The sequence below is a fragment of the Pristis pectinata genome, chromosome 4 (genome assembly GCF_009764475.1).
Source record: "Pristis pectinata isolate sPriPec2 chromosome 4, sPriPec2.1.pri, whole genome shotgun sequence".
In the NCBI taxonomy this organism is placed as follows: Eukaryota; Metazoa; Chordata; class Chondrichthyes; order Rhinopristiformes; family Pristidae; genus Pristis; species Pristis pectinata.
Window position 1 is genome coordinate 36,544,582 of NC_067408.1, and position 24,763 is coordinate 36,569,344.

At 38.6% G+C, this 24,763-nt stretch overlaps 1 protein-coding gene across 8 annotated transcripts in view; it reads right to left on the minus strand.

Annotated features, from left to right (window-relative positions):
• Positions 1-468: 468 nt before the first annotated feature.
• LOC127569918 (complexin-2) overlaps positions 469-24,763 on the minus strand; it is a 198,083-nt gene continuing 173,788 nt past the window's right edge. For all 8 annotated transcript variants that reach the window (XM_052014982.1, XM_052014981.1, XM_052014979.1 and 5 more), the window contains 2 exons: positions 18,222-18,397; positions 469-4,127 (listed from right to left, as the gene is read on the minus strand). In XM_052014982.1, coding sequence (XP_051870942.1) covers positions 3,930-4,127; positions 18,222-18,397 — 374 coding nt within the window. In that variant the 3' untranslated portion in view covers positions 469-3,929. The remainder of the gene's footprint in view (positions 4,128-18,221; positions 18,398-24,763) is intronic.

The following is a 24,763-nucleotide window of genomic DNA, read 5'->3' on the forward strand; positions in this document are numbered from 1 at the left end:
GACGCAAAACTACCCAATAAAGCCCCAGTAATCTCCTCCCTTGCTTCCTATAGCATCCCAAATTCCAAGGCTTGGGATATAGCGATGAAAGACACCCCATATATAAACTTACATGACTGTTCTTCATTTACATGCAATTTTATTAATCCAGCTTTGATTTTAAATAGTTATGATCAATTAAACAAAATACTTATATGTAAACTAACTCACAGCTTTATCCTTTTTGATCCTCCCAAAAGATCAGTTCAGAGCTTGCTCCCAAATATTCCCATTTGAGTGAATAAGCAGCAAACTCTTTTCTAAATCATAGAATTGAAGGAAAAGAGTATTTTAATGTAAGCACTCTGATTTTGTTTGATCCCTTTGCATTCTGAACTCCAGGAGAGATATAAGAGTTTATGTGCTCCCATCCAACCCTAAAACTCCTAGATGTTGAAACCGTCAAGTTCTTCCAAAGAGGAGGCAGAGTGAAGTTTTTATAAACCATTTTATTTTAAAGATTTATGACTCCAGTTTGTGACAGTACTACAGTGATTTGCACATTTATGACATGCAGTGGAATTACAGTCTTCTATCAGATGGACACAGTTTACATTCTCATTTATCAGAGCGGCAGAATTTTAAGTTTTGCTGGGCTGCAAAAGGCTAACCTTTCTGGCTTGCTATATAGAAGTGTCATTGCTGAACATATTCAACCTTATCATATTCAGCTTCATTTCAAGAAAATATCTTGTTAGAAATAAAAGTTGAAAAGTTTAATTTAAATATGATTTTACTTTTCAACATAGTTTCCTGAATGGAGCAGGTGACATAAAAGATTTGTTTGCATTGCTTTGAAGCAAAGCACCGAAGAATGCTTAATGGCTTTGTTAAAGCCAATAAAATAACTTTGAATTCAGTACTCTTAAATAACAATCCTATTGATTCTATCAAAAAGCAAAGGCGTGCCACCTGAGAATAAGGTTGAACGCATTCAGTTACCTTTAACCTTGTGGCGCCTTTTCTTTAAATTCACAGTCAGTAAAGATTACACCTCTGTACGCACATTTCATCTACAACTTAGTGAATATTAGCTTGAGTGACGCAAACATCTGAAGACAAGCATGGCTTTCATAAATATTCTTCGTTATTACATACACTGTGTGTACCTTTGTGTTGTGCATTGGAACTTCAACATTAAAAAGCAGATCACGTTTCCAAATGGTTAAGATAATGCTATGCTGTATAACTGATGAGTATGAGAAGTGAGCTCAAGCGAAATACCCTGTTACAAAGACTGATCGAAAACTAGACATATGTTTTGACGGCATGATTAATTTCACACATAGACAAACAGACATTACTGTAGCTTTAAGTATAAATTATTGAATACACTCTTTTTTTAGGAAAAGGTATTTCCTTTCAATTTTCTTTTAGTATTGCAGTCTAACTGATATGGCTTTAACTATTGAAAAAGAGTTTAAACAAAGAAGCTTAACATCCCTAAATTAACTTTAAACATTAACTTAGGATTCTCCTGAATGGAGACCTGGTTTTGTTTTAGTAGGACTGCGGTGGGAAACAGCAAGCTTAACACAAATACAAGCAACTCTCCTGCATAGTGGTTTGAAATCCAAGAACCAATACCTGAGATTTTTAAACTAATTTTCTCTAAATTTTAAACTAGTTTTATGCCATGGAAAGCAGTTAAATCAGTGTATCCATAGAGAAAAGCTCTCTTTGGTTTGGTGTAAAATGAAATGCAGGTGAAACACAATTTTTAGTCTACTGAAATTCAATAGAGCTGAAACAGTGTTATACGCAAGCAGCAAAGTTTACCATCAAAGAAAAAATCCACATTTATAGTACAAGTCAGTCTGTGCCACATCTGAAGACAAATTGCTAATAATTTCACTCTGCGGTAGCACTTGGAACAGATCAGTAATAAATAGTTTACTACTGAATAGTTCTATAGAATGGGGTATTAATCACTTCAGTGATTCACTTGTTGATCTAAACTACTGGTAATATACTTGGTGTGCAACTGAAGGGGAAAGTATATCCAAGGTTACTCATTTGTTGAAGTGAAAGTGATTTAAATACATTTAAAAAAAATTCTGGCAGAATATCATTTAACCTGTTTTAGTTTATTGTTAAGCAACATCTAATTATGCTATTAAATGAAGTCTTACCTTATGACTGGTAACAAGGAAATCTATATAAACCACTTATTCATTGTTGGAGTGAAATTCTAATTCCAATAAATATATATTCCAGGAATGTTAGAGTTTCCATTTGGCAATATTCTGCTAAATCTGCTAACTTTGTCGTTAATTATTGAGAATGTCTTGTTCCTACATATATTAATTATGTTGCAGAAAACCTAAGCAGGATTATAGACCATGAGGATCTACAATAGAAATAGTTTCCGTTACAAAGAGTAACCAAAGTAATAAGAAATTACAAAAAATTACAAACGTATAAAATATTAGGTTAATGGCTACAAAACGTTAAACAGACTAAGAAAGAAGTTTCCTTAACATGATGGCAGTCATACTAAATTATGACTTGGACATTCATTGTCGCTGGAACAAAATCCTGGAACATCCTCCCCTAATGGGACTATGGGAGTAACTTCAACACACAAACAGGATCCATTCATGATGATGGCTAATTACCACCAACTCCTTCACAAGGACAATTAGGGATGGACAGTACAAACAGGCCTTGCCAGTGATAGCCAGATCCCATGAATCAATAAAAATGCAAGTTCATAACTTTGTATAATCAGTATTTGGTTGATTGACTTGCAATGTACCTCAATTTGCCAAAATTCATTTCCATCCAAACCTCCATCCCAACATAGTTTCCGACAGCCAAAGACATGAAAAGGTTCACATTTCGAACTAAGTATAGCTAAAGATTAGAAAAAAAGTGATTATTGTTAAGACTCTCCCCAATTCCAAGAAAAAGCTTTGGTCACTTCATTATTTCGGAATGATTAGCGAGTAATTCAATACGTTATTCGTTTTAGCATTGTATAGTGTAAAGGCGGAGGAGTTTGGTTAACATTTTGGTGGGCCTTGTGTTCCATGGACTGATGATTAGCTTAGATGGTTTTCAATGCTAAATGTCTAATTGGATTGAATTTAGTGCATTGGCAGTCTTTTTTTTATTTTTAAGCAAACTTATTTTTCTCTGTGACGTACAGAAAATGATACTGCTACCTTTATACATAAACCAGAGAGATCCTCATTCCTTACCCAAAAAGCAATGATGATAGATATTCTTACAACATAAAGATTATCAACTTATATCGCAAATTGCCATTTTTTAACAAAAGGCTTCTCCACATATAATATTTTACAATTTCACAATTTTAGCAAATCATGCAAGATATTTGCTACTAAACAATTAACTGCATAAAACTTTTAAAAATCTCAGTAGAAATCACTGTGAAAATTGTCAGATCTTGCACACATACATCGCAGGGTGCCTAGCTGCATGCCACCCCAAGTTCTCCTGTAACAACCAACAACCAAGTCACACATCACAACACATTTAGCAGTATGGCAACTTAAAAAGGCAACCTCATAAAAGTCTGCAATACGGTAGAAAAGCTTAGCAATGAACACAACTTAATACGGCCAGTTGTGAGGTTAAGAGTTTCAGCATTACATGAGCATATATGGAGTCTACAATAGAGACAATTAGGAGTTTACATGAGGTCCACTGGTCTCCCGGACTCCTCATGCTCATGTTAACCCCCTCACCATGGCTTACATCATAGAGAGGCACAAAAAATCTTTGTAATTATATTGCAGTAGGAGTATAAGCAATTGCTCTAGTCAGAGAAAAAAGAAATGTATTTTAATATATGCTCAAAACGTATGTAAATCCTATTAATGTAACTTAAAATAATTTACAAAATAAAGTATTCTTATCTTAAGCTACTTCTTGAACATGTCTTGAAGTGGCCCAGGAAGATACTTAAGGACAGTATCGAGAATGCTTTCTTCTTCCTCTTCTTCCTCATCTCCACAGCCGGCAGGAATTGCTTTCTTCGGGCGAGTCAAGCTCCCTTCTATTGGTGCTTCCATTGCAGCCTTTTCCTCGGCTTCCTTTTCTTCCTTCTTTTTAAGGCCATACTAGAATTAAAGAAAGCAGATAGATTTAAACAACAAATCAGAATAGGCTGCCCCTGATAGGAATGATGGTGTGGCATTTCCAAAAATAAGACTGGAAAATGGATCCAAATTGAATGCATTGCGTTGTTGTTAAGTCATGTTAACACTTCTTCACAATTGCTTTAGAATGTTTGCATAATGTCTGAATGTTTGTTGGAATTTTTGCAAGGAAAGTTGCTACAGAGAAAGGATGCTGTGCTGAAAGAAAGAATTATAGTTAATTGCAGGACTTTTTCATATATCTTCATAATTGCATGCAAATTATCCTTGCAGCTCCATCACAAATTTCATAATCTGTTGTAAAGGCTATATCTATCTCAAGGTTATAGAGTGACCAGGTGTCTGGGCAATTCCAATTTCTTGCAGTTTGCTTTGAGATGGAAGGCATTGGGCATATCAGTATGAACCAGTAATTGTAAATTAATATGTGCTTATCAAAATGAGCAATTGTTAGTGAGCTTGTGGAAATTTAGCTTGTAATAGAGATAAATTCCTAATTTGATGCAAGTTATGCCTAAAGGGATTAGAACTGAAGCGACATCCATCAAACTGCTAATGTGCTAAAAGTACTCAATCACATCAGCTTATTAGCATTTTAATTCATAGATCTCAGAGCACATGGTAGAAGGACAACACAGGTGAGAGGAGAGGAAAGTGTGTGTAAGTGAATTTAAATTGCTGAAGGAGTATGTCATAATATTAAAAGTAAAAGAACAATTCTGAAAGTCTTTATAAAAATTTAAATGATATTTGAGCCTCTTAATGGTCTTAAACTTCAGGTGCACAGGATTAAGAGATCATGGGTAAAAAAAAAGCCTTTCATTGGAGATTTGTGGCCACAGCTGATCAGCTGAGTTATTTTCTGTGCTACATCATAGATTAGCAAGTTTTTTTTAAGTACAGCCCTTCATTTAGTTCTGCGGATCCAAAAACTCAGACGAAAGAACCCCACAGCCAGTGACAGGTTAATGCAACACTGCCTGCAAACATGATTGATGGCATCTTAGTTAGTCTGACCAATCACAGTTGATTGATTGATTGACTGACTATTATTTTGACCTTTTCATGTAGTACCTTGTAGATCATAGATCTATGCCTTATTGCCTCTCGTCACTACTTATCTAGAAAGCCAGTATCTCCACTTTCACTAATCATCTACCAAAGCAAGATCTGACCTTCACTTTCTGGATACAAGGTTATGTGTGGCTTCTGTGGATTAGAACAGAAAACGTCTCATGTCCATCGGCCCCACTCATCCTCTTGCCATCTCAATTAAGAGAATTAATTTTGAAGTGAGAGAGAAAAACAAAGGACTGCAGATGCTGGAATCCAGATGAAAAACTCAATGATGCTGGAGGAACTCAGCAGGCCAGGCAGTATCTGTGGAGAAAAGCAAGCGGTCAACGTTTTGGGTCAGGACCCTTCTTCAGGACTGAAGATAGGAAAATGGGAAACCCAATATATAGGTAGATATTTTTTAAAGTGATATTTGTGCCACTCTGGGAAAAATAATTGCTGCAGGGAATCTTGTGAATCTCTGTACCCTGCGGACCTTACCTCTAGTTTTATTCTTGGGCATTCCTTGTCAATCGAAGGTGACTTACTTCTACTTTACTTATTTCCACTCAAGCACTTGAATCTCCAAGGCATAGAAGGCTATGGACCAAGTGTGGGTAAATGGGGCTTGGGACTAGCATAGGTAAGTACAATAGTTGGCATAGACATAGTGGGCCAAGAGCCTGATTCCATGCTGTACAACTCTATGACTTTATAACTTCAGTTCTGGGGATTCTCAGGTAGCTGATGAGACCAGCGTGGGATCTGCCACAGGTAGGTCAGGAGGTACTTGGTGATGCAGGTGGTACGCTCCTTCTGCTATTGTGCTGAGCTCATGTGTGCTCCTAATGAATGCACTTGAGGTTCTTCATGCCAGCCAGAATACTCCTTTTCTATTTTGACTGGGCAAAGGGATTCTCATAAGTTGGTGGAAGAGTTATACTCTTCCTTCAAGGAGGTTTTGAACACATCCTTGAATTGTTTCCCCTGTCCACAAGGTAACCCCTTGTCGTGAAAGAACTTGGAATAATCTTTTTCAGAAGTCTGGTGACTGAATATAATTAGGGCCTCTATATTAGGGATATTGGCTTTGGGAGACTATGCAATTTCACTTTTCCTGGAAATGCATTTGAAGGATTTTGCAAAGGTAGTGTTGATGGTACCTCTGCAGCACCCTGAGATACCTGCTATAGGTGGTTTATGCCTCAGAAGTGTACAGGAGGGCAGGGATCATTGGTTGGTAGATTATGACTTTTATGCTGGGTTTGATGTCTTGATCTTCAAACATTCTTTGGCTCAGAAGTCCAAAGACTCTGCTGATGTATAGAAAGTGATGGTGGATATCATTATCGGTATTTGGCTTCACTGAGAGCAGGCTCCCAAGGTATGAGAAACAGCCTACAATTTCCAGGCACTTGTTGTGAACTTTTATTATGTCAGTGTGTGGTTTTGATCTGTGGAGTCAGGTTGGAGAGGACTTTTGTTTTTCAGACATTTGCTTGTTTTAATATCACCTCTCTTTGTCACTATAACAGAAATAGTCTATTTAGCTATCCTTGCAATCCCTTCACATCTCCCTCCACCTTGTTTGATCCAGCACATTTCCACTAATATCCATCTATAGCTTTGAAACCATATCCTTTCCAACCAATCTCATCTCTCCTCATGCCATTTTCAATCTCATCTTACCCATAAAACCCACCGCTATGTCTTATTGTTCCCACGGCTCTGTTCCTTGTTTACCCTTTAAAACTCAAATCTGGGGTTATATGATGTTTACTTTCAGCCTACAAACCTGGGGGACATAATGTGCCCTTTTCTACAGAGAATATAGTGTGTGAGTTAGTGATGTAGTAATAAGTACAAATAGTATACTTGCATCTATAACAATATAGATCTGAATTTATTCCTGCAATAAGATAACATAACTCTTTACTTTTCACTGTTTATTTTCTTAAAATTTTTAACCTCTATAATCTGTTTTAAAACAACTATCATTACTTGTCAAACTTCTGAAGTATTATTCATAATGTCATACATGTGGTAAGAAGTTGAATCTCCATTTCTGAAATTCCTACGATGAATTGGTACATTGTGTTGGTGAATTTGTGTCTGGTGCAGGCCAGGCGTTCGTTCTATTCTGGTTCAGTTGCTGGTCCATCTTGGACTTTGAGGCATCAGCTGAATCAGTAACGTTAGCTGTTTTCATAATTAGATCTTTTGTCTGCATGGGTTGATATCTCAAAAGCCCAGAGTATGATTTAACATGGTTGCATTTCAAAATGCCTACATTCTATTGTCCATTTTCTCACTCTATCTGCTCCCATTCACTCACTGACCAGATAACCTTATTTACAGCTTATCCCCATGGTCACCCTGGTTTTACTCAGAGACACCCCTACTCTCTCACACTTCCTGCAGCTTAACAAGCTTCTTTTGTCTCCTTCCCAATTCTGATGAAGGATCTTTAACCTCAAACGTTAATTTAATTTCTCTTCCCATAAATCTGGCCTGACCTGCTGAGAATTTCCAGTATTTTCTGTTTTTATTTTGATTTTTCACTTTTTTTATTTGACATGGTTATTGTAGTGTTGGCTTCCTTTAACTTGTCCACCAGTAATTTGTTGTCTGATTACTGCTTGGTCTTCCAGAGGATTTATTTTGCTTGGCAAAGTTGTCTCCTGATTTTTTTTTAGCAATAAGTAGCTCCACTGGCAATTACTTGTCAGCTTAGATATACCTATGGCAATAATAAAACTATTTCCATATTTCCTTATGACATAAAGGCCATTTGGCCCACTGAGTCCATGCCAGCTCACAAAGCAATTCCATTCCTCCACTAATCCGGTTAGTGTAAAGCTTTACAGCGCCAACGACCTGGGTTCAATTCCGGCCACTGTCTGTAAAGAGTTTGTATGTTCTCCTCATGTCTGCATGGGTTTCTTCTGGGTGCTCCAGTTTCCTGCCACATTCCAAAGATGTACAGGTTAGGAAGTTGTGGGCATGCTATGTTGGTGCCGGAAGTGTGGTGACACTTGCGGGCTGCCCCCATAACAATACACAAAAGATGTATTTCACTGTGTGTTTTGATGTACATGTGACTAATAAAGATATCTTAATCCTATAACTCATTCTCCCCACATTCTCATTAACTCTAACAAATAAGTTATAATGTAATTTAAAGAGGCCAATTAACCTACCCACCCGCACATCTTTGGCATGTGGGAGGAAACCGGAATACCCAGGGGAAACCCATGTAGTCATAGGGATGACATGCAAACTCCACACAGATAGCACAGAAGGACTGGAGTTGTGAGGCAGCAGGACTAGCTGTGCCAATGTGCTACCGCAATAAAGTTTGAGTTTTTTTTACTCTCTGCATTTGATAAGGCTCCTTGGATTCTTCTCTGACCTCACTAAATTTTACCAGTGTCACCTTTGGTGTGTCTTCACACTTAGATCCCTCAACTCGTGCTATGCCTGATGAGACAGTACACTTGCTGGCACCATTTCTTTCCCTGGCTTTATGGCAGAATGAAATCCTAACTATGAATTCTCCAGCGTAATTTTTTTACAGCTGTGCTGGCACTCTACATAGGTTTATTGTGTAGAATTGCTTTAGCAGTCTGTGATTGCCTTGTACTGCAAATTTCCTTCCATAGAGAGAGGAAAAGAGATTCTTGCATCCATTTACAACTCTAATAGCTCCCTATCTACATCAGTATACCTTGTTCCTGACAATGTATGTCTTTTAGATGCAAATACTAACTTGTACAATTTCCGGTTTCAAACTATCTATTTGTCTGAGTCAGACGGGCTCGAATTGGTGCAAACCAACTCCTTAGATTTGCTAAAACTCATTGTGTGGGATTATGATCACAGGTATTCTGCATTTTTGTTCATCAGTTCTCTCAGGCTTGCTTATGTTCTGAAGGATAAAGAATAAGAAAAAAGAAATATAATCACAATCTATAACCTCTTGGCTTGACACATCCCTCACTCTACCATTACTATCAAGTCAGGAGCTCAACCCTGGTTCAATAAGAAGTGTAAAAGTGTTTGCCAGAAGCAGCACCACGCATATTGAAAAATAGTTTTTCATTTCTTTAAGATGTATCAAGTTATTATACGTTCTTTTCAATAGCACATTTTGAACAGAAGGGGAGTGGATTGTCACCACCCACCCTGACAGCCTCCAATACAACTGAACCCGTGGTCACTGTCAAGGACATAGATCAGCCTTCCGGAGAGTAAACCCAAGGAAAGCATCTGGCCTGGATGGTGTCACTGGACATGTGCTCAGATTTTGTGTTGATTAGCTGGCGGGGGTACTTGCAGACATATTTAACCTCTCCTTCCTTCAATCTGAGGTTCCCACTTGTTTTAAGAAGACCACTATCATCCTGGTACCGAAGAAAAACAAGGTAACATGCCTTAATGACTACTGACCAGTGGCTCTGACATCCACCATCATGAAGTGCTTCGAGAGGCTGGTCACGCCATGCATCAACTCCAGCCTCCCAGACAACCTCGAACCAGTGCAATTCGCCTACCGCTGAAACAGGTCTACAGTGGACGCCATCTCCCTAGCCCTATACTCATCTCTGGAGCATCTGGACAGTAAAGACACCAACATTATTGTTTATTGACTACAGCTCCACCTTCAATATTATAATTCCAAGCAAACTCATCACCAAACTCAGAGACCTGGGACTCAACACCTCCCTCTGCAACTGGATCCTTGACTTCTTGACCAACAGACCGCAATCAGTGAGGATAGGCAGCAACACCTCCAGCACGATTATTCTCAACACTGTTGCCTCACAAGGCTGCATCCTCAGCCCTCTACTCCACTCCCTATATACTTATGACTGCATGGCCAGATTCTGCTCTAACTCCATCTACAAGTTTGCACATGATACCAACATAGTAGGCTGTATCTCAAATAATGACGATTCAGAGTACAGGAAGGAGAGAGAAAGCTTAGTGACATGATGTCATTGATAACAACCATTCCCTCAATGTCAGCAAAACAAAAGAGCTGGTCATTGACTTCAGGAAAGGGGGTGATGTACATGCACCTGTCTACATCAATGGTGCTGAGATCGAGAGGGTTGAGAGCTTCAAGTTCCTTGGAGTGAACATCACTAATATTCTGTCCTGTCCAACCACGTGGATGCCATGGCCAAGAAAGCTCACCAGCGCCTCTACTTCCTCAGGAGGCTAAAGAAATTTGGCATGTCCCCTTTGACTCTCACCAACTTGTATCAATGTATCATAGAAAGCATCCTATCTGGATGCATTACAGCTTGGTATGGCAACTGCTTTGCCCGGGACCACAAGAAACTGAAAAGAATTGTGGACACAGCCCAGCACATCACAGAAACCAGCCTCCCCTCCATGGACTCTGTCTTTACCTCTCACTGCCTTGGTGAAGCAGCCAGCATAATCAAAGTCCCCACCCACCCAGATCATTCTCTCTTCTTTCCTCTCCCATCAGGCAGGAGATACAGGATCCTGAGGGTACATACCACCAAGCTCAAAGACAGCTTCTATCCTGCTGTTATAAGACTATTGAATGGTTCCCTCATATGATGAGATGGACTTTTGACCTCACAATCTACCTTGTTATGACCTTGCACCTTATTGTCTACCTGCACTGCACTTGCTCTGTAGCTGTGACACTTTACTCTGTACTGGTATTGTTTTTACCCTGTACTACCTCAATGCACTGTGTAATGAATTGATCTGTATGAACGTTATGCAAGACAAGTTTTTCACTGTACCTCAGTAGAAATGATAATAATAAACCAATACCAATAATTGTTTATTATCATTCTAATTTGGGATCCTGTTTTCAAATGTAATGCTAAATTCTGTACTAACATCATGTACTGTCAGGTACAGAATGAAGCTTCTCCCCATGGTTAACTGGCAGGGTAGCTCATTGAAGTGAAAGATCAATGAATAGAAATTGTTGACTGTGTCTCTAACACCAGGAAGTAATGTGCATGGAGACAGATCAGAATGTTGGTTTGTTTTTGCTACATGATCTGAACTGGAGTCATCCAAGAGCAGCTGTTCAGACCACATTGAAGATCTCATATATGGCACTGTAGTGGTTAGCGTAACACTATTACAGTGCCAGTGACCTGGGTTCAATTCCGCCCTCTGTCTGTAAGGAGTTTGTACATTCTCCCTGTCTGCATGGGTTTCATCTGGGTGCTCCAGTTTCCTCTCACATTCCAAAGGTGTACGGGTTAGGAAGTTGTGGGCATGCTATGTTGGCACCGGAAGCGTGGCGACACTTGCGGGCTGCCCCCAGAACACTCTATGCAAAAGATGCATTTCACTGTGTGTTTCGATGTACATGTGACTAATAAAGATATCTTCTCTTGTATGTCAAATCTGTTCCAAGGTAAAATAAATCTGTAAACTGTGCTATTTCATGCATTTTAACTCTCTTTTCAACAAAAGCAGTATTCCTGGTATCTTAATGGCAGGATCATGAAGGTCATCCAAGCCATAACTATTAGTCCTAGCAGTGTACATTAGGCATAAGACAAAGTTAATGGAAACTGGAAAATATTAATGGTGTAGTGTTCCTCAGACTTTTTAGTTTTCACTGTGATAGAAGTTTTAATCAGTTTTATTAGTATGTTCTGAAGACTATTTTCTGAAATTAATATTTTAAAAGTTAACATGCCAAAAATCAGCTGGTCATTGGAGGATTTTTTTTTGAAGGAATTACACAACATTAGGGAACAATATTTATGAATTTTCAAAAATGCTGCACTTTTCTTTAAACAGCCCTATGATGCCCAATAGTTGGCTCACTAAACATCATAACTGATGCAGGTTAACTCAGTAATTGGCAGGTTGTGGGAGGCATAAACTGTGTCCCAGGCCCCTGCCAAGAACAGGTGGGAGCTCCAATTGTCTTCAGGAGGTCTTATCCCCGTTCGTACAATCCATTGGTACTGGTTTTATATCTGATTTCCAGCATTTGCATTGTTTTGTTTTTCTATCAGGTGGTTGGGAAAGTTCCACTGTCTCCTGTTGATGATTGCAGGCACTTCAAAATCAATATTGCTGAAAATAAAATGGAGCAATAGACCTTTAGAATCCTAGGCAGAGGTGATGATAGCTTGTGTATGTCACCATTCTTTGTATGTTTTCATGATAAAGAAACAATCAGTTTTGATACAAAATTACAAAGGCTACATGTTAGCAATGAAAATGGCAAATGCTAATAATAGACAGCACTTCTGACAACATCTGAGAAAAAAAGACCAGTTAGCATTTGGGTGTAGACTTCATCACAGATGTTCTGTTTGAGCAACTCACTTAAAATGGTGGCCTATCTATTACTTTGAGGCACCAGCTGTGAACACTTTGAAATGTGGATCAGTGGAGTGCAATTGAAATCATTTTGTGAGGTTCAAGTGTGTTGTAGAGTAGCATATTACTTACAAAGATTTCTGCCAGGACTTTCGCTACATCTGTAGGGTCACCAAATGCATGCACATACAATTAAACTTAATCCATTGGCAAGTAATCACTAACATTCTTGTATGATTACTTCCAGCTTCACTCTCCTCAAAGATCTCTCTGCATTTCTCCATTTCCAGACTCCTGGGCCTTCCTAGTTTTCCTTGCTCTGATATCAGTGGTTCTATCTTAAACTCCGTAGGACTTAAGCTCTTGCAATTCTTTCCGAGACCTCTCTGCCCCTCTCTCCTCATTTTAGTTACTCATTTAAAATCAATCACCAGGCTTTGTTTTCTGTCCTTGAATGGCTCTGTCTGGATTGGTGTTAAAATTTGTTTGATGTGATTTGTGAACCCTCTTGAGATGTTCCTTATTATGTAAAAGGTGCTTTATAATCAAGTTATACTGTTGCTGGTGGCTATCATGTAGTTTCAGCTACGTCAGAAAAAAGAGAAGTTATTAAAAGCCTGGATCATACTCAATCTGGTCCATAGTTTACACTTACCATCCAGGCTATTCCCTTGCCTAGACTAATGATTTGCAGCCTGTCATGTCTGATCATAGTGAAGGCCTTATGCCCACACTACCTTCCCATGTAGAAATGTTTATGAACAGTGACTCAGGTCGAGGATCTTGAGTGCTCCTTTCTCCTCTAGTCCTGATAGGCTTGCTCCTGTCAAAGGACCCTGTTGCACTGCAAACAGTACACCTACCACACAGTTCCAGCAAACTGGATTCAAATCTGATCAGTGCTCTCTATGCAGAGTTTGCGCATTGTCCCTGAGATCACACGGGTTTCCCCCAAGTGCTCTGCTTTCCTTCCACAGCCCAATGACTTGCTGGTTTAGATTAACTGCTGTAGTAAAATTAGCCCTGGTGTAAGAGGCTGGTGCGAGAATCAGAAGGAGTTAATAGGAACGTGAGAGACAGTAGGTTGCAGTGAAATTAGTAGGAAATGGGATTGATGGTATTGCCCTAAGAGCTGACATAGACTCAATGGGCTGAATGGCCTCCTTCCACGTCATTAGGAACTACGAAAAATATGATCAGAGTTGTTTAAAAAGTTTGTGTCAACACACTAGTTCCCTCCTTGTTCAATGCTAGGTGTAGATTTATGTTCTTCATTCACCCCCATAATGGAGATTTGCATCTGGGTCTATAAATGATTTCATTTTTTTCCTCAGAAAAGTATTCTAACTCCATCGTTTTTCCCCTTTTATGTTTCATCAGATGCCATTCACTATGGTACTGTTGACTTTGGTGTAATGCAGAGATCCAATAAAATCACTTAGTAGGGTGTAAGTGCAGCATTTCAGCTTTCCACCCTTGCTCGCCAGTTCCCAGCACATTGGAACACTTTATAGTAAAGAGTGCATTGGCAGAAGCAGAAGTGTGCCTCTTGTTGGCTGAACTCCAATGAAGCAAAATTGCCTTCCTTTGTTTTCTATATCAGAACAAGTGTGGTGAAGAGGTCATAGATATCCATTCAGCTCGTATGTTTATTGGCAGATGTATCCATGTTCTTTAATAATTTAGAAAATTATCTGTGTTATTTAATATCCTAACGACTATGCAGCTTGACAATTGTGGAGAGTTTAAGCTGTGTTTTCTCCGCTGTACTCATTATAAACATTAAGCAGTTTTAACTTCCAATATAATACCAGTTTAGGAAAGATACGCCTGCACTCAGTGGGCAGCTGAACAGTTGTCACTTCAGCCCCAGAATTATAGGATAGAAAATTGATTTCAATCACTTGCACGCTCACCCACTCAATGAGTAGGATTTGTGATAAAAGCACAAAGAGATTCTGCACAACACATGCCTTTCTGCCTGTGGTACTGTGAGGCTCCTGTGATATATTTCAGATCGTGATGTTGACTCTACTTGATAATATTTTACAAAATATTTCAGAGATAGAAAGTATACTCAAATTGGCTGTGTTTTTAAATTGCTTGTGATTCATGCTCCATTACCTACTGTCCACTTGGAAGTTTTATTTTATGTGAATTGTCCAGATTATTTCTTTTAATACAGCTTCCTACTTTTTCAGATCTTGGCAATGACTACCTTTAAGGGATTTCATCCAAATTGTAGTGACTCCAGCTGGAAATGTCAGAACCTTTCAAATCCCAGTAGGAAAGGGGTTCATCCATTGCTCCATTGTTCTTTTGACAGCTTTGAAATGGAAGGAAGCTTCAGTCATCTTTGGAGAGCAAATGGTATTAAAAGTGTGACCACTGATTATCCCAAAGTCGAGTTCCCAAAGATGCTTGGAATTCCCACAGTCCCAGCTCATATGGGACCCAACACCGAACTTGGAGCTGAAACATCAAGTGGGATAATGAAATACAGAATCAAAGAAAGATTGTAGCACAGAAGGGGACTATTTGGCCCATCAAGTCCATACTGGCTATATGCAAGAACTGTTCAGCCAGTCTCACTTCTTAGCCATCTTCCCAAAAGAAGATGAGGTATACTATGTTCAACAAAGGTGGTGATTGGCTTCACCAGAGGACCCCTGACCAAGGAAGCAGCTTAAATGCAGAAGGGTGACCGCAGTATTGTTTTAATGATGGAGGTTCTGTTCCTGGAAGGTTATTACATATCTTTTACAGCTCCTCTATTTATTCTTTACAATCTTATTTTAATGTCTTCTAAACAAGTACAGACTGGAATTAGCTCCCCTCCATCAAAAAATAAACATTGTACCTGATATTAAAGCCATTGAAAACTGGATTTTAACCTAGAGTAGAGCAATTTCGTACCCATTTCTGGATGTCTTAGGACTTAAGAAAATAATCTCCTAATTTTTTAAGCAAAGTTTTCATTTGCACCAGCATTTTCTCCAGCATTACATTGAGTGGTGTATCGCACAAATTTATTGATCTTCAAAATGGCGTTTCTTAATTACCTACAGGACAATCATATGTTATTAATCCTGTTTGCACTGAAACTATATTACTTAAAGGGCCAACACTAAAGAATGAAGAGACAATTGTATTCTTTGTCCTTACTGAGATCTGTGACTTCAAAAATGGCCTCAAATGTGGCTGCCAATTCTCTGCCCATGGTCATGGCTACTCTCAGTTTCAGATCCTCAGGATCCATCCAGGATGCTGATCACCGCATGTTTCAGGCCTGCATCAGGGAGGTTACCAAAGCTACATGCTCAAGGAGAGCGGACATAGCAAGCACAGGCATTCCTGAAAGTTTCCCCAACATGAAGATATCTTAGACTGAACTCATGCTGTTACATGAACCTCCCTCCAAGAACATCTGTCCTTAAGCCTCCTTATACCAAGTATATGTCTCTTTCAGGCATTATTTATCACTAGCCTGTCCACATCTCTCTAACCTTTTGCGAGCACTCTTTAACCTCACTCCCATAATTACACCATCCATTCATTTAGTGGCCACACTCCCCAATAGCTGAAAGAGCTTTGCTCATCTTGCAGAATGCTCTTTAAACCTAGCTGCAAAGATCACACATGCTGGGCTACTCCTGGCAAACTGCAAGAACTTGAAAAAAAAATCAATAGTGAACAAACAATGAAACTTCAGCGTGGTTTTACACAAGGAACCTGATGAAGCTGTTTTGCAAACTCTGCAATTATATTTTTGCTCGTTATGGAACTACCACAAACAGCATTAGGGGTGACCAGCAAAAAACAGCATGAAACAATCTTTAAGCCTTTAACTGGTCACGTTCTTCCCACCTGTGGAAAGTGTATTACACAGCAGTTCATTCAAGCATCTGCAAATCCATTAATGAAGATTGCTGTCTAAGGGAGTTAAGCTCAATATTATTGACTTGAAGCAATCTCCTTCTACATTATGTAAAGGACATTAGCTTTAACTGTTAATATATATGAGAGGTGTTGCAGGTGTTGGCTGCAGCAGATGTCAGATTTCGTGAGTAAATCCTTATGGAAATGCAGAATCAGACAGCATTCAAGGACATTGCATCAATGTCAGAAGGAATGAAGTCAAGTCAAACTTGTTCATCTTTTGTCACAACTGTTTCCACAGCCTTTGGCATATAAAAGAAAATCTCAAGAAAGAACAATGCATTCCCACTGTGTCTGCACTGACCCCTATTACATATATTGGGTGTAACCTACCAAAAATATAATCTTCCTTTCTTCTTTTTGGACAGTTCCTCAGGAACAAGGATGAATTTCTTCCACTGTGGTTTGTGGGTCAAGAGCCAGACATCCCAAGGAGTCAATAGGATGTTGCATTTCTTTAGAAGCTTTGAGCATGTCATTGAATCTTTCCCTCTGTCCTCCTGATAATCTGTACCTATGACAGAGTTCGGATAAACTGCCCATTTTGGGAGTCTGGTCTCGGCCTCTTGAGTGATGTGAATAACAGCCCAACAGAACTGAGTATATGATGGGTCTCAGTGTTGGGGATGTTGGCCTGGGAGAGGACACCGATATTGGTTAACTTATCCTTCCAGTGAATTTGGAGGATTTGGTAGTATCTTTATAGTATATTAAGGTTCCTGACATAGGCAGATCATATCTCAAACATGTTGAAGGTTCAGGATCATTGTTGCCTGATAGACCATGAGTTTTGGGCCTGGTCTGAGGCATTGTCTTTAAATACTCTTCCTCAATCAACCAAAGGCTATGCTGGCATATTGAAGGTAATGGTGACTTTCATCAATATGAGAAGTGCCTCCTGTCATGGAAAGTGGTTCATGTTTTCCATGAACCTTTATTGTTAGAGGACAGTGTAGTGTAGTGGGGGCAATTTGGAAGAGGACTGGTGTCTTTCATACATTGAGTATCAGGCACATTCTCTATTATGCTTCAGTGACTGAGTCAACGATGGCTTGAAGCTCAGCCTCTGAGCATGCACAAACACAAAAGTCATTTGAATAGTACAACTGGATTACTGAAGTCCATTCAGGTGACCTTGGTTCTAGAGTGCAGTTGCAGTAGGTTGAACAACTTCTAATTAGTTCAGTAGATTAGCTCTACTCCCGTTGTGGGGAGTCGATGAGAACGTGTGGAATAAAAAATTGGATTAATGTAGGATTAATGTAAATGGGTGGCTGACAGTCAGCATGGATTCAGTGAGCCAAAGAGTCTGTTTCTGTGCTGTATCTCTCTATGACTCCATGTTGGAGGTGAGGGTCAACACTGTGGCGAGAAAGACTAAGAAAAGTATTGGGGAAATGAAGCAGCCTTGTATATACATACATTTAATATACATCATGTCACTGAGGCTCTGCACTATTCATTGAACCAGAGAATAAAAGGTAACTCCAGTGAACCAGAACCAAAGGATTGCTTCATTCCTGAAAATGTACTTGCCAATTGTTCTGCTGAAGCTTATTCCATATTGTTGTAAATTTTAAATAAATAGCTTTGTTGCAGAACAGTTAAACTGTGCCTTCTTCTGTAATAACCACCTCACCTGTCGATCATATACATTACCAACATAATTGAGAACAACTTAAATAGATGAAGTCAATAGTGGAAGTTAAGTTTGTTTACCTTGTCTCGTATTTGTTGTCGTACTTTTTCCCGTTCAGCTTCCATTCTAATATGTTTTTGCTTACGTTCATCTTCTTGTTGACGAAGGGCCTCTTGTCTTTCTTCTTCCTTCTTCTGTGCATCTGGGTCTTTCTCCTCATCACCCCCCAGCATCTTCCCCATGTCTTTGGTGGCCCCTGTATGAAATAACCATGAAGATTGCCAAGAATAAGATGCCGTTGCTAGCTTGGATATTACACATGAGACAAAAAAAAACTTGACATCACATAAGCTCTTGGTGCGGGTATATCTAGTCCAGGATTCTGGAGATGAATTAGGCCACACCTAGCAATGGAAACTTTTACACTGTTTTGAAAAAGTTTGTGTTAGAGGTAAATAATGGCTAGACAAATTGCCCTGTCACTGTTTCCCAAGGGTTTGAGTCCAGGAAAGCAGCAGTACTTATAGAGCCATGGCCTGACATATAGCAAGCCATTGTGTTGGACAGAAATGTATAAATATTGCTTACTATGATAAGATGGCTGAAATATCAAGTGTCTTGCTGAGGATGTTGCACTAAATGAAGATACTTTTCCCATGGACTGAGGGCTTCCTTCCGTAGGTAGTAGTTCCACAATGGATGTCAGTCACTTTCTTTCCTCTGCTAGCAAACTAGGATGACATTTGCTGGGATCCAGAGGCAGGATGATGACAGGTGATCCACTCAATGTTGTACATATTTCTTGTGGACCCATCATTCTCCGTAATATCTGCATCCATGTTTTCTTTCAGTCCTGATTAAGTTAGGGTATATATTTTTATTGTCACAGAGGAACCTCCACTCTCTCACCATCGAGTAGCAATACTCTCTTTTTGAAATATATATAAAATTTCCTTCTGAAAGTTACCATTGGATTTTCTTTTACCACTGTTGTGTCAGGTCATTAAAGATCTTAACAATATGCAATGTTCCAAAATAATTCTCCTCCATTGAATGTCGTGCACAGCTGGAGAACAGAGACAGCTGTTAAGACAGCTTAGCCAAAAGACTACGCTGAGCTTAGATTCTGATATAAATTTTCAGAAAGCAGGGATATCTCATTATCAAACTGCAGTAACCTGGGGATTTATTTATAACAAAACTGCTTAAAAAGTATTTTTTTAAGTAAAAAAAATACTCCACAAAATTACTTTAATTGCTGTAGCCAAGAAGTCTATGATTAGGCTTCATGCATTGGAAAGATAATAATGTTTAATATTTTTTATAATTTACAAAACAAAAATCAAACATAATATTTGATCCCTGAAAGCTTCAGAGGTGCCAAAATTACACATTTTACCAGTTTCAATATTATGCATATTCCCTGAATCAAATCACATCAGCAGAGTTTAATCAAGACTAGCTGCTAGAGAAGAATATGTTGCTGTTATTGTATTGCACTGAAAGAATGAAATGACATTTAAATACTGCCACTGCATTGTATTAATGGTATTGATCTATACCTTCTTCTGAACTTCAGAGCTGTAACAATGTGAGGTCTAGTATCTGAGGTTGCTTTTACAGTGCGGCTGAGTATTTACAAGGCATAATCTAACTGTGTCCCTGCCCTGCATTTATGTTTGGGTAGTGTAACTAATTTTCCTACTTGAGCTCTACTAGCTCTCAATGCCTCAAACAGAGTATAAAGGATCCTCGTCCTTGTTTCTGAATGACTGTAACTTTACCACCTTGTCTCAACTTTTGTGGTCTCCTTCAAGAATAAGTTTCCTTATGTATTGGTCAGTCCTCTTTTATTTTGGCCTCACTTTAGAACTGCAATAATCATTTTCTGAACAAACATTCAAATAAGTACTGCTATATAGGCCTGGATTATCTTGTTTCACTGGCTACCCACATTCTCAATTCCATTCAACTTCCTTTTACCAGATCTGGAAAGTCGATCTTTCCGGTTGAGGTGGCCCTCAAGCTAAGCAGCAAGAACCTGTATGGCATGTAGGTTTCAAATGAAGTACAGATTGACATGAGCAGGCCAGGGAAAGCCCTGCCCATAAAACTATTCTGGAAACATTTGATGGATAGCAAAACCCCACTCCTAACTTTGCTTAATTCTTCTGAATGTCTCCATGAAATAATTAAAAAATGAAAAAGTATCAAAAATTGAAAAAAGTAAACTCACCTAAAGTACTTAAGTAATTATAACATTATCCATACACAAATAGTTAAAATGTAACTTGCTTTATTATCTTTCATTTCTGTAGCTTTACAACCCTCATTCAAATGAATTGACTTACCGATCCTGCACCTGGTCTAACCTAGCATAAGATCCTGGAGCAAGCTCCCCAGTATTAATGCTGAGGAATGTCAGTAAGGTCCTGCTCCTCTTTTAGACTGCATGTAGTGTACAGTCTTGGAGTACAACTAGAAGTTCACCTGAGGTACTCAACTAGTCATTTTGTTTTTTTTCATAAAACTCAGCAAAATCCAATACAATTTACTAATGGACAGTAAATTAAAATAATACAAATTTCACAACAGAAGCATTTAAAACAATTGTGCAACATTTTTTCAATTATGTAGCTTGTCTCTGAATCTTCCCTTTGCAAATTTTCCTGTGTCAATCAGAGCAGCTTTTTTTCTTAGCTCTTGGGTAGAATGATCTAAGCAAAAACATTTCCGTAACATCATCCAAGATGACCTTTGTGTTTTTGGTAGGCTGATTGTGAATACAACTGGTGTTGGTACACAGCCTGCATTCCCAATTGAGTGATGTTTCAACATTTAGATACAAGGCTTCAAATGCATTTAATTCACCATTTCACTTCATGCTGATTTTTAGTTTACTGCAGAATTTGGTGGCTATTGTTGGCAATGGCACTTGCATCACTGCTAATTGTAATTTGAATGCACTACACCACAAAAACAACATACAGGACAACAGAGTCAAATGCACTGTCACATTTGGAGAAAATAATAAAAAGTAGCTTTAAACCTGTTCTAACATCTCCATTGTGATTGCTCTCCTTGCTGACTATTCTTTGGAAAGCAGCTTAAGGTAATTATATGGTTGTTTTATTTCACCATCTCAGTGGGTTCATCATTGCCAGCAGGCCAGTGCTTAAGTAAAACCGCATAGAAGTATTATCTTTGTTAGTAATGCCGGGAAGGGATTGGAGGCTGGTGGGAGGTGGAAGGGATGATTAACTGCTTCTCTTCTCTTCCCCAGTGACACAAAGCTCTCCTGTTAATGGGGAAGGGAGAGAAGGAGATTGGAAATTTGTTGTGTAAATTTGATTAAATGGGGCAACAGATGGATCAGAGTAGTAACTTGAGTGTGGCTTTCTAAAAGTACTTCTGTGTTTAGGAAGATCCTGGTGCAATTTATAACAGAGAAATCATATGAAAGCACATTAATAATATGGTATATTTCACCAAGGGACTTAACAGATGGTGCTATTTTGTTTTTGGCTTTAAATCTTTATTTATTTTAAACTCAGAAGCTGTGTAACAATATTAGTACAAGTTAAATAAGGTTAACTTGTACTTTGTCAAAATTGGCTGGTAACCCTCTTCATCGTTTCACATGTTTATGAGAGCCCCATTTTTAGTATGTGCTGACCTTATCACTGCAGTGTTTACAATAATTAACACTGAATATTGTATTTCCAATATTTTCTGGTTTTATTTCAATTTTACACAATCTCTCCTCATAGTCCAACCATCATACCAAGAATCAATTCAGTGAATCTATGTTACTTCGATTCAAAGTCAAATATATCCTTCTTAGGAATGGAGTCCAAAAATGCAGTGAGATTATGCCAAAGCTATGTACAGTTTCAGAAAAACATCATACTTTTTACTCCAGGCCATTTGCAATGAGGGACAACATACTGTTTACCTTTCAAGGCAGGACTGAATGTTTCATGCTCTATACTTTTGACTCTTCAGTATCCACTCCAGTTGAGGTGAAAGAGAATTAGTGATATTGTACACAAAAATGGTTTAATTAGAACTTTTTTCATATAAGAACCTTTTAAAATGCAAAGAGTTTTGAATAAATACATATCCATGCTATGTTAGAGAAGAAAGCCAACAATATTTCAGTGACATATGTATTTAAAATTGAATGTGGACATTTGTTAGTTCTTCTCCAAGCTAATAGGGATCATGGTGCTTTTGGGGGGCTTATCTTGTGTCACTGTCTTGACCTTTGGTGGACAGCATTTTGGTTGATCTCCAGAAGGGCTGTGTTTGTATACATGTGCACTCAGCAGCCTTGAAATATGTAAACTTCCTAGAATTCAGTCTCCATATTTTTGCATGGTAAGATAGAACAAAGTCTGTAAACTGGTATTATTTAAAGAACCCTTCAGACTGGTATGACCTTTATTTGCTTTGTAATGGAAGGGTCAATATTTGTCTGTTCAGTAGCTTGAACAATGTGATGATGGAGGTCTCAAAATCCAATACGAAGCTTAGCATGAGCCTCAGATTGGAATCAATTTTCATCCTCTTTGCTTTGTGGGAAATGAAAAGGGGCTCAGCAAATTCCTGCCATTGACTGCCTACTGTGATTTTAGAGTAGGTGAAACAACTGACAATCTCCATTTCTGTCTGAAACAGATGGATGACCTGTGTTATATGTTGAAGTTTGAGCCCCTGGAAGGTGCAAAGTTCAGGATGCAATTCTGGGCTTCCAGTGAATGAAGTCTGCATGGTATAACCCCTCACTGCTGAAATACAAGTAGAACAATCCAACCAGCACTCTTTATAGAGCTAAATGTTCCACCAGCACCAATAAAAATCCTCTCTTGCTTCTACCAAATCCAAGACCTACCACTGCAGTATTTTTCACCTTGTGCATGTGCATTGCCCTACCAATCTGAGTCCTTGAATTAATTATCAGATTTTCTCTTCCCACTGAGATAATCATCTTAAATGTCCATGCTGGAAATTCACTGCAATCTGTCTATCAAATTAAAACAATCCTCTGATCATTATGTACAATCTGTGGAAGTGGATGGAAGTGGTCCCATCATTCTGATTATGGGATTATTTACCACTCATTCTTCATTCTCTATGATTCATGGTAACTTACTTTCCTGATAATGTTGCAGCCAATTCTTGTGCTTTCACCAGTAATGGGACTAACATTTCATTGTACTGGTCTAATTTTAACATGTCTTGACATTTGACATTTAACAAGTATCCTCCAGGTTCAGAGAAAAAGTCCCTTTTAAAAAAAAGACAATTAAATTTTGAGGCACTCAATATAGGGATGAAAGAATTCACACTTGCAGTCTGGGCTCAGCCCCATTAAACTGTCTCAGAAACACTGAAGAAGCATTAACCTTTATGTTAGGTATGACTCAGACTGTTTTGCTGGCAAAATGGGTAGTTGGCAATAAAACTGGAATGCGGGATAATAAATTGTTCCGATCTGTCCTTTGTATGGCTTATTTGTGAAGAGAAGTCATTTGCTTTTCCCAAGGGCGTGCATCATCTGTGGAAATTTAAGATATAACAAGCTAAGCTATAGCCATACCACAGTGACCCGAGCTCACACTCTCATTTATTTCCCTTCATTATTTCCTGCATGGTGTGTGTTTTTCTGTTTCACTTTATCTATTTGCCTTTACCCAGATGTTTATAAGCCACCTTGTACAACCCATCCATGGAATCACCTTGGGGACACTACAATCTTCACACTGAACACAGAGGTAATTTTCTCTTGATTTTGAAACTTTAGCATCTCTGCCTCCTCACCATGCATTTTGTGGATAAATTGTTGCTTATGAAGCAATCTGATTAACCCCAGGGCAGAGTGGTTCATACGTGGGAACAGCTTGCCATATACGTATGGATTAGCTTACTGCATCTCCAATAGTTCTTAAACTGAAAACATTAACCTCATTTGTTTTTCTTTCCCAATGTACTACTGATTATAATGAATATTTAAGTGGAGTTTTATGATGGACAAGGGGACATTGAGCTAATTGAAACATTTGGCTGCACTGTGTGGTTTAATTAATTCTCTGGCTTTATAATACAAATGGGAGCCAATTTTCATCTCCCAACCCTCCTATTTTTCCATGGTGAATAGGTATTAGTAGGATGAAAATTAGAATAAAATATTTCTGATTTTTGAATAGGCCTCACGTTAAGTGGCCAGCCTGCCTACATGTGACTCAGTTCTGATCTGGACATCCTTTCTATTCCAACAAGGTACACAGGGGAAAACAGCCAATTTTAATGGTACTTAAAGTGACACATGCCTGGTTTTTAGATCTCTGCAAACATCTGGCAAACGCTATACTTGTACTTTCCAGTAAGTTTTGAATATAGAATTTGATTTTGCTTTCAACATTTTGACCATATTCAAAAGGCAGAAGGTACGAGAAATAAGGAGACAGAGAACTCGCAGGAACTTTTACATATCCAGCATCTATGCTGTTCCAACATTGTGTGCCCTTATTTCTCACAGGCACAGTTCATGACAAGACTATGCTTGTTCAGGGAAGCCATCACAAACTTAAATACCAGAAATGCACAGCCTCAGCTAGCA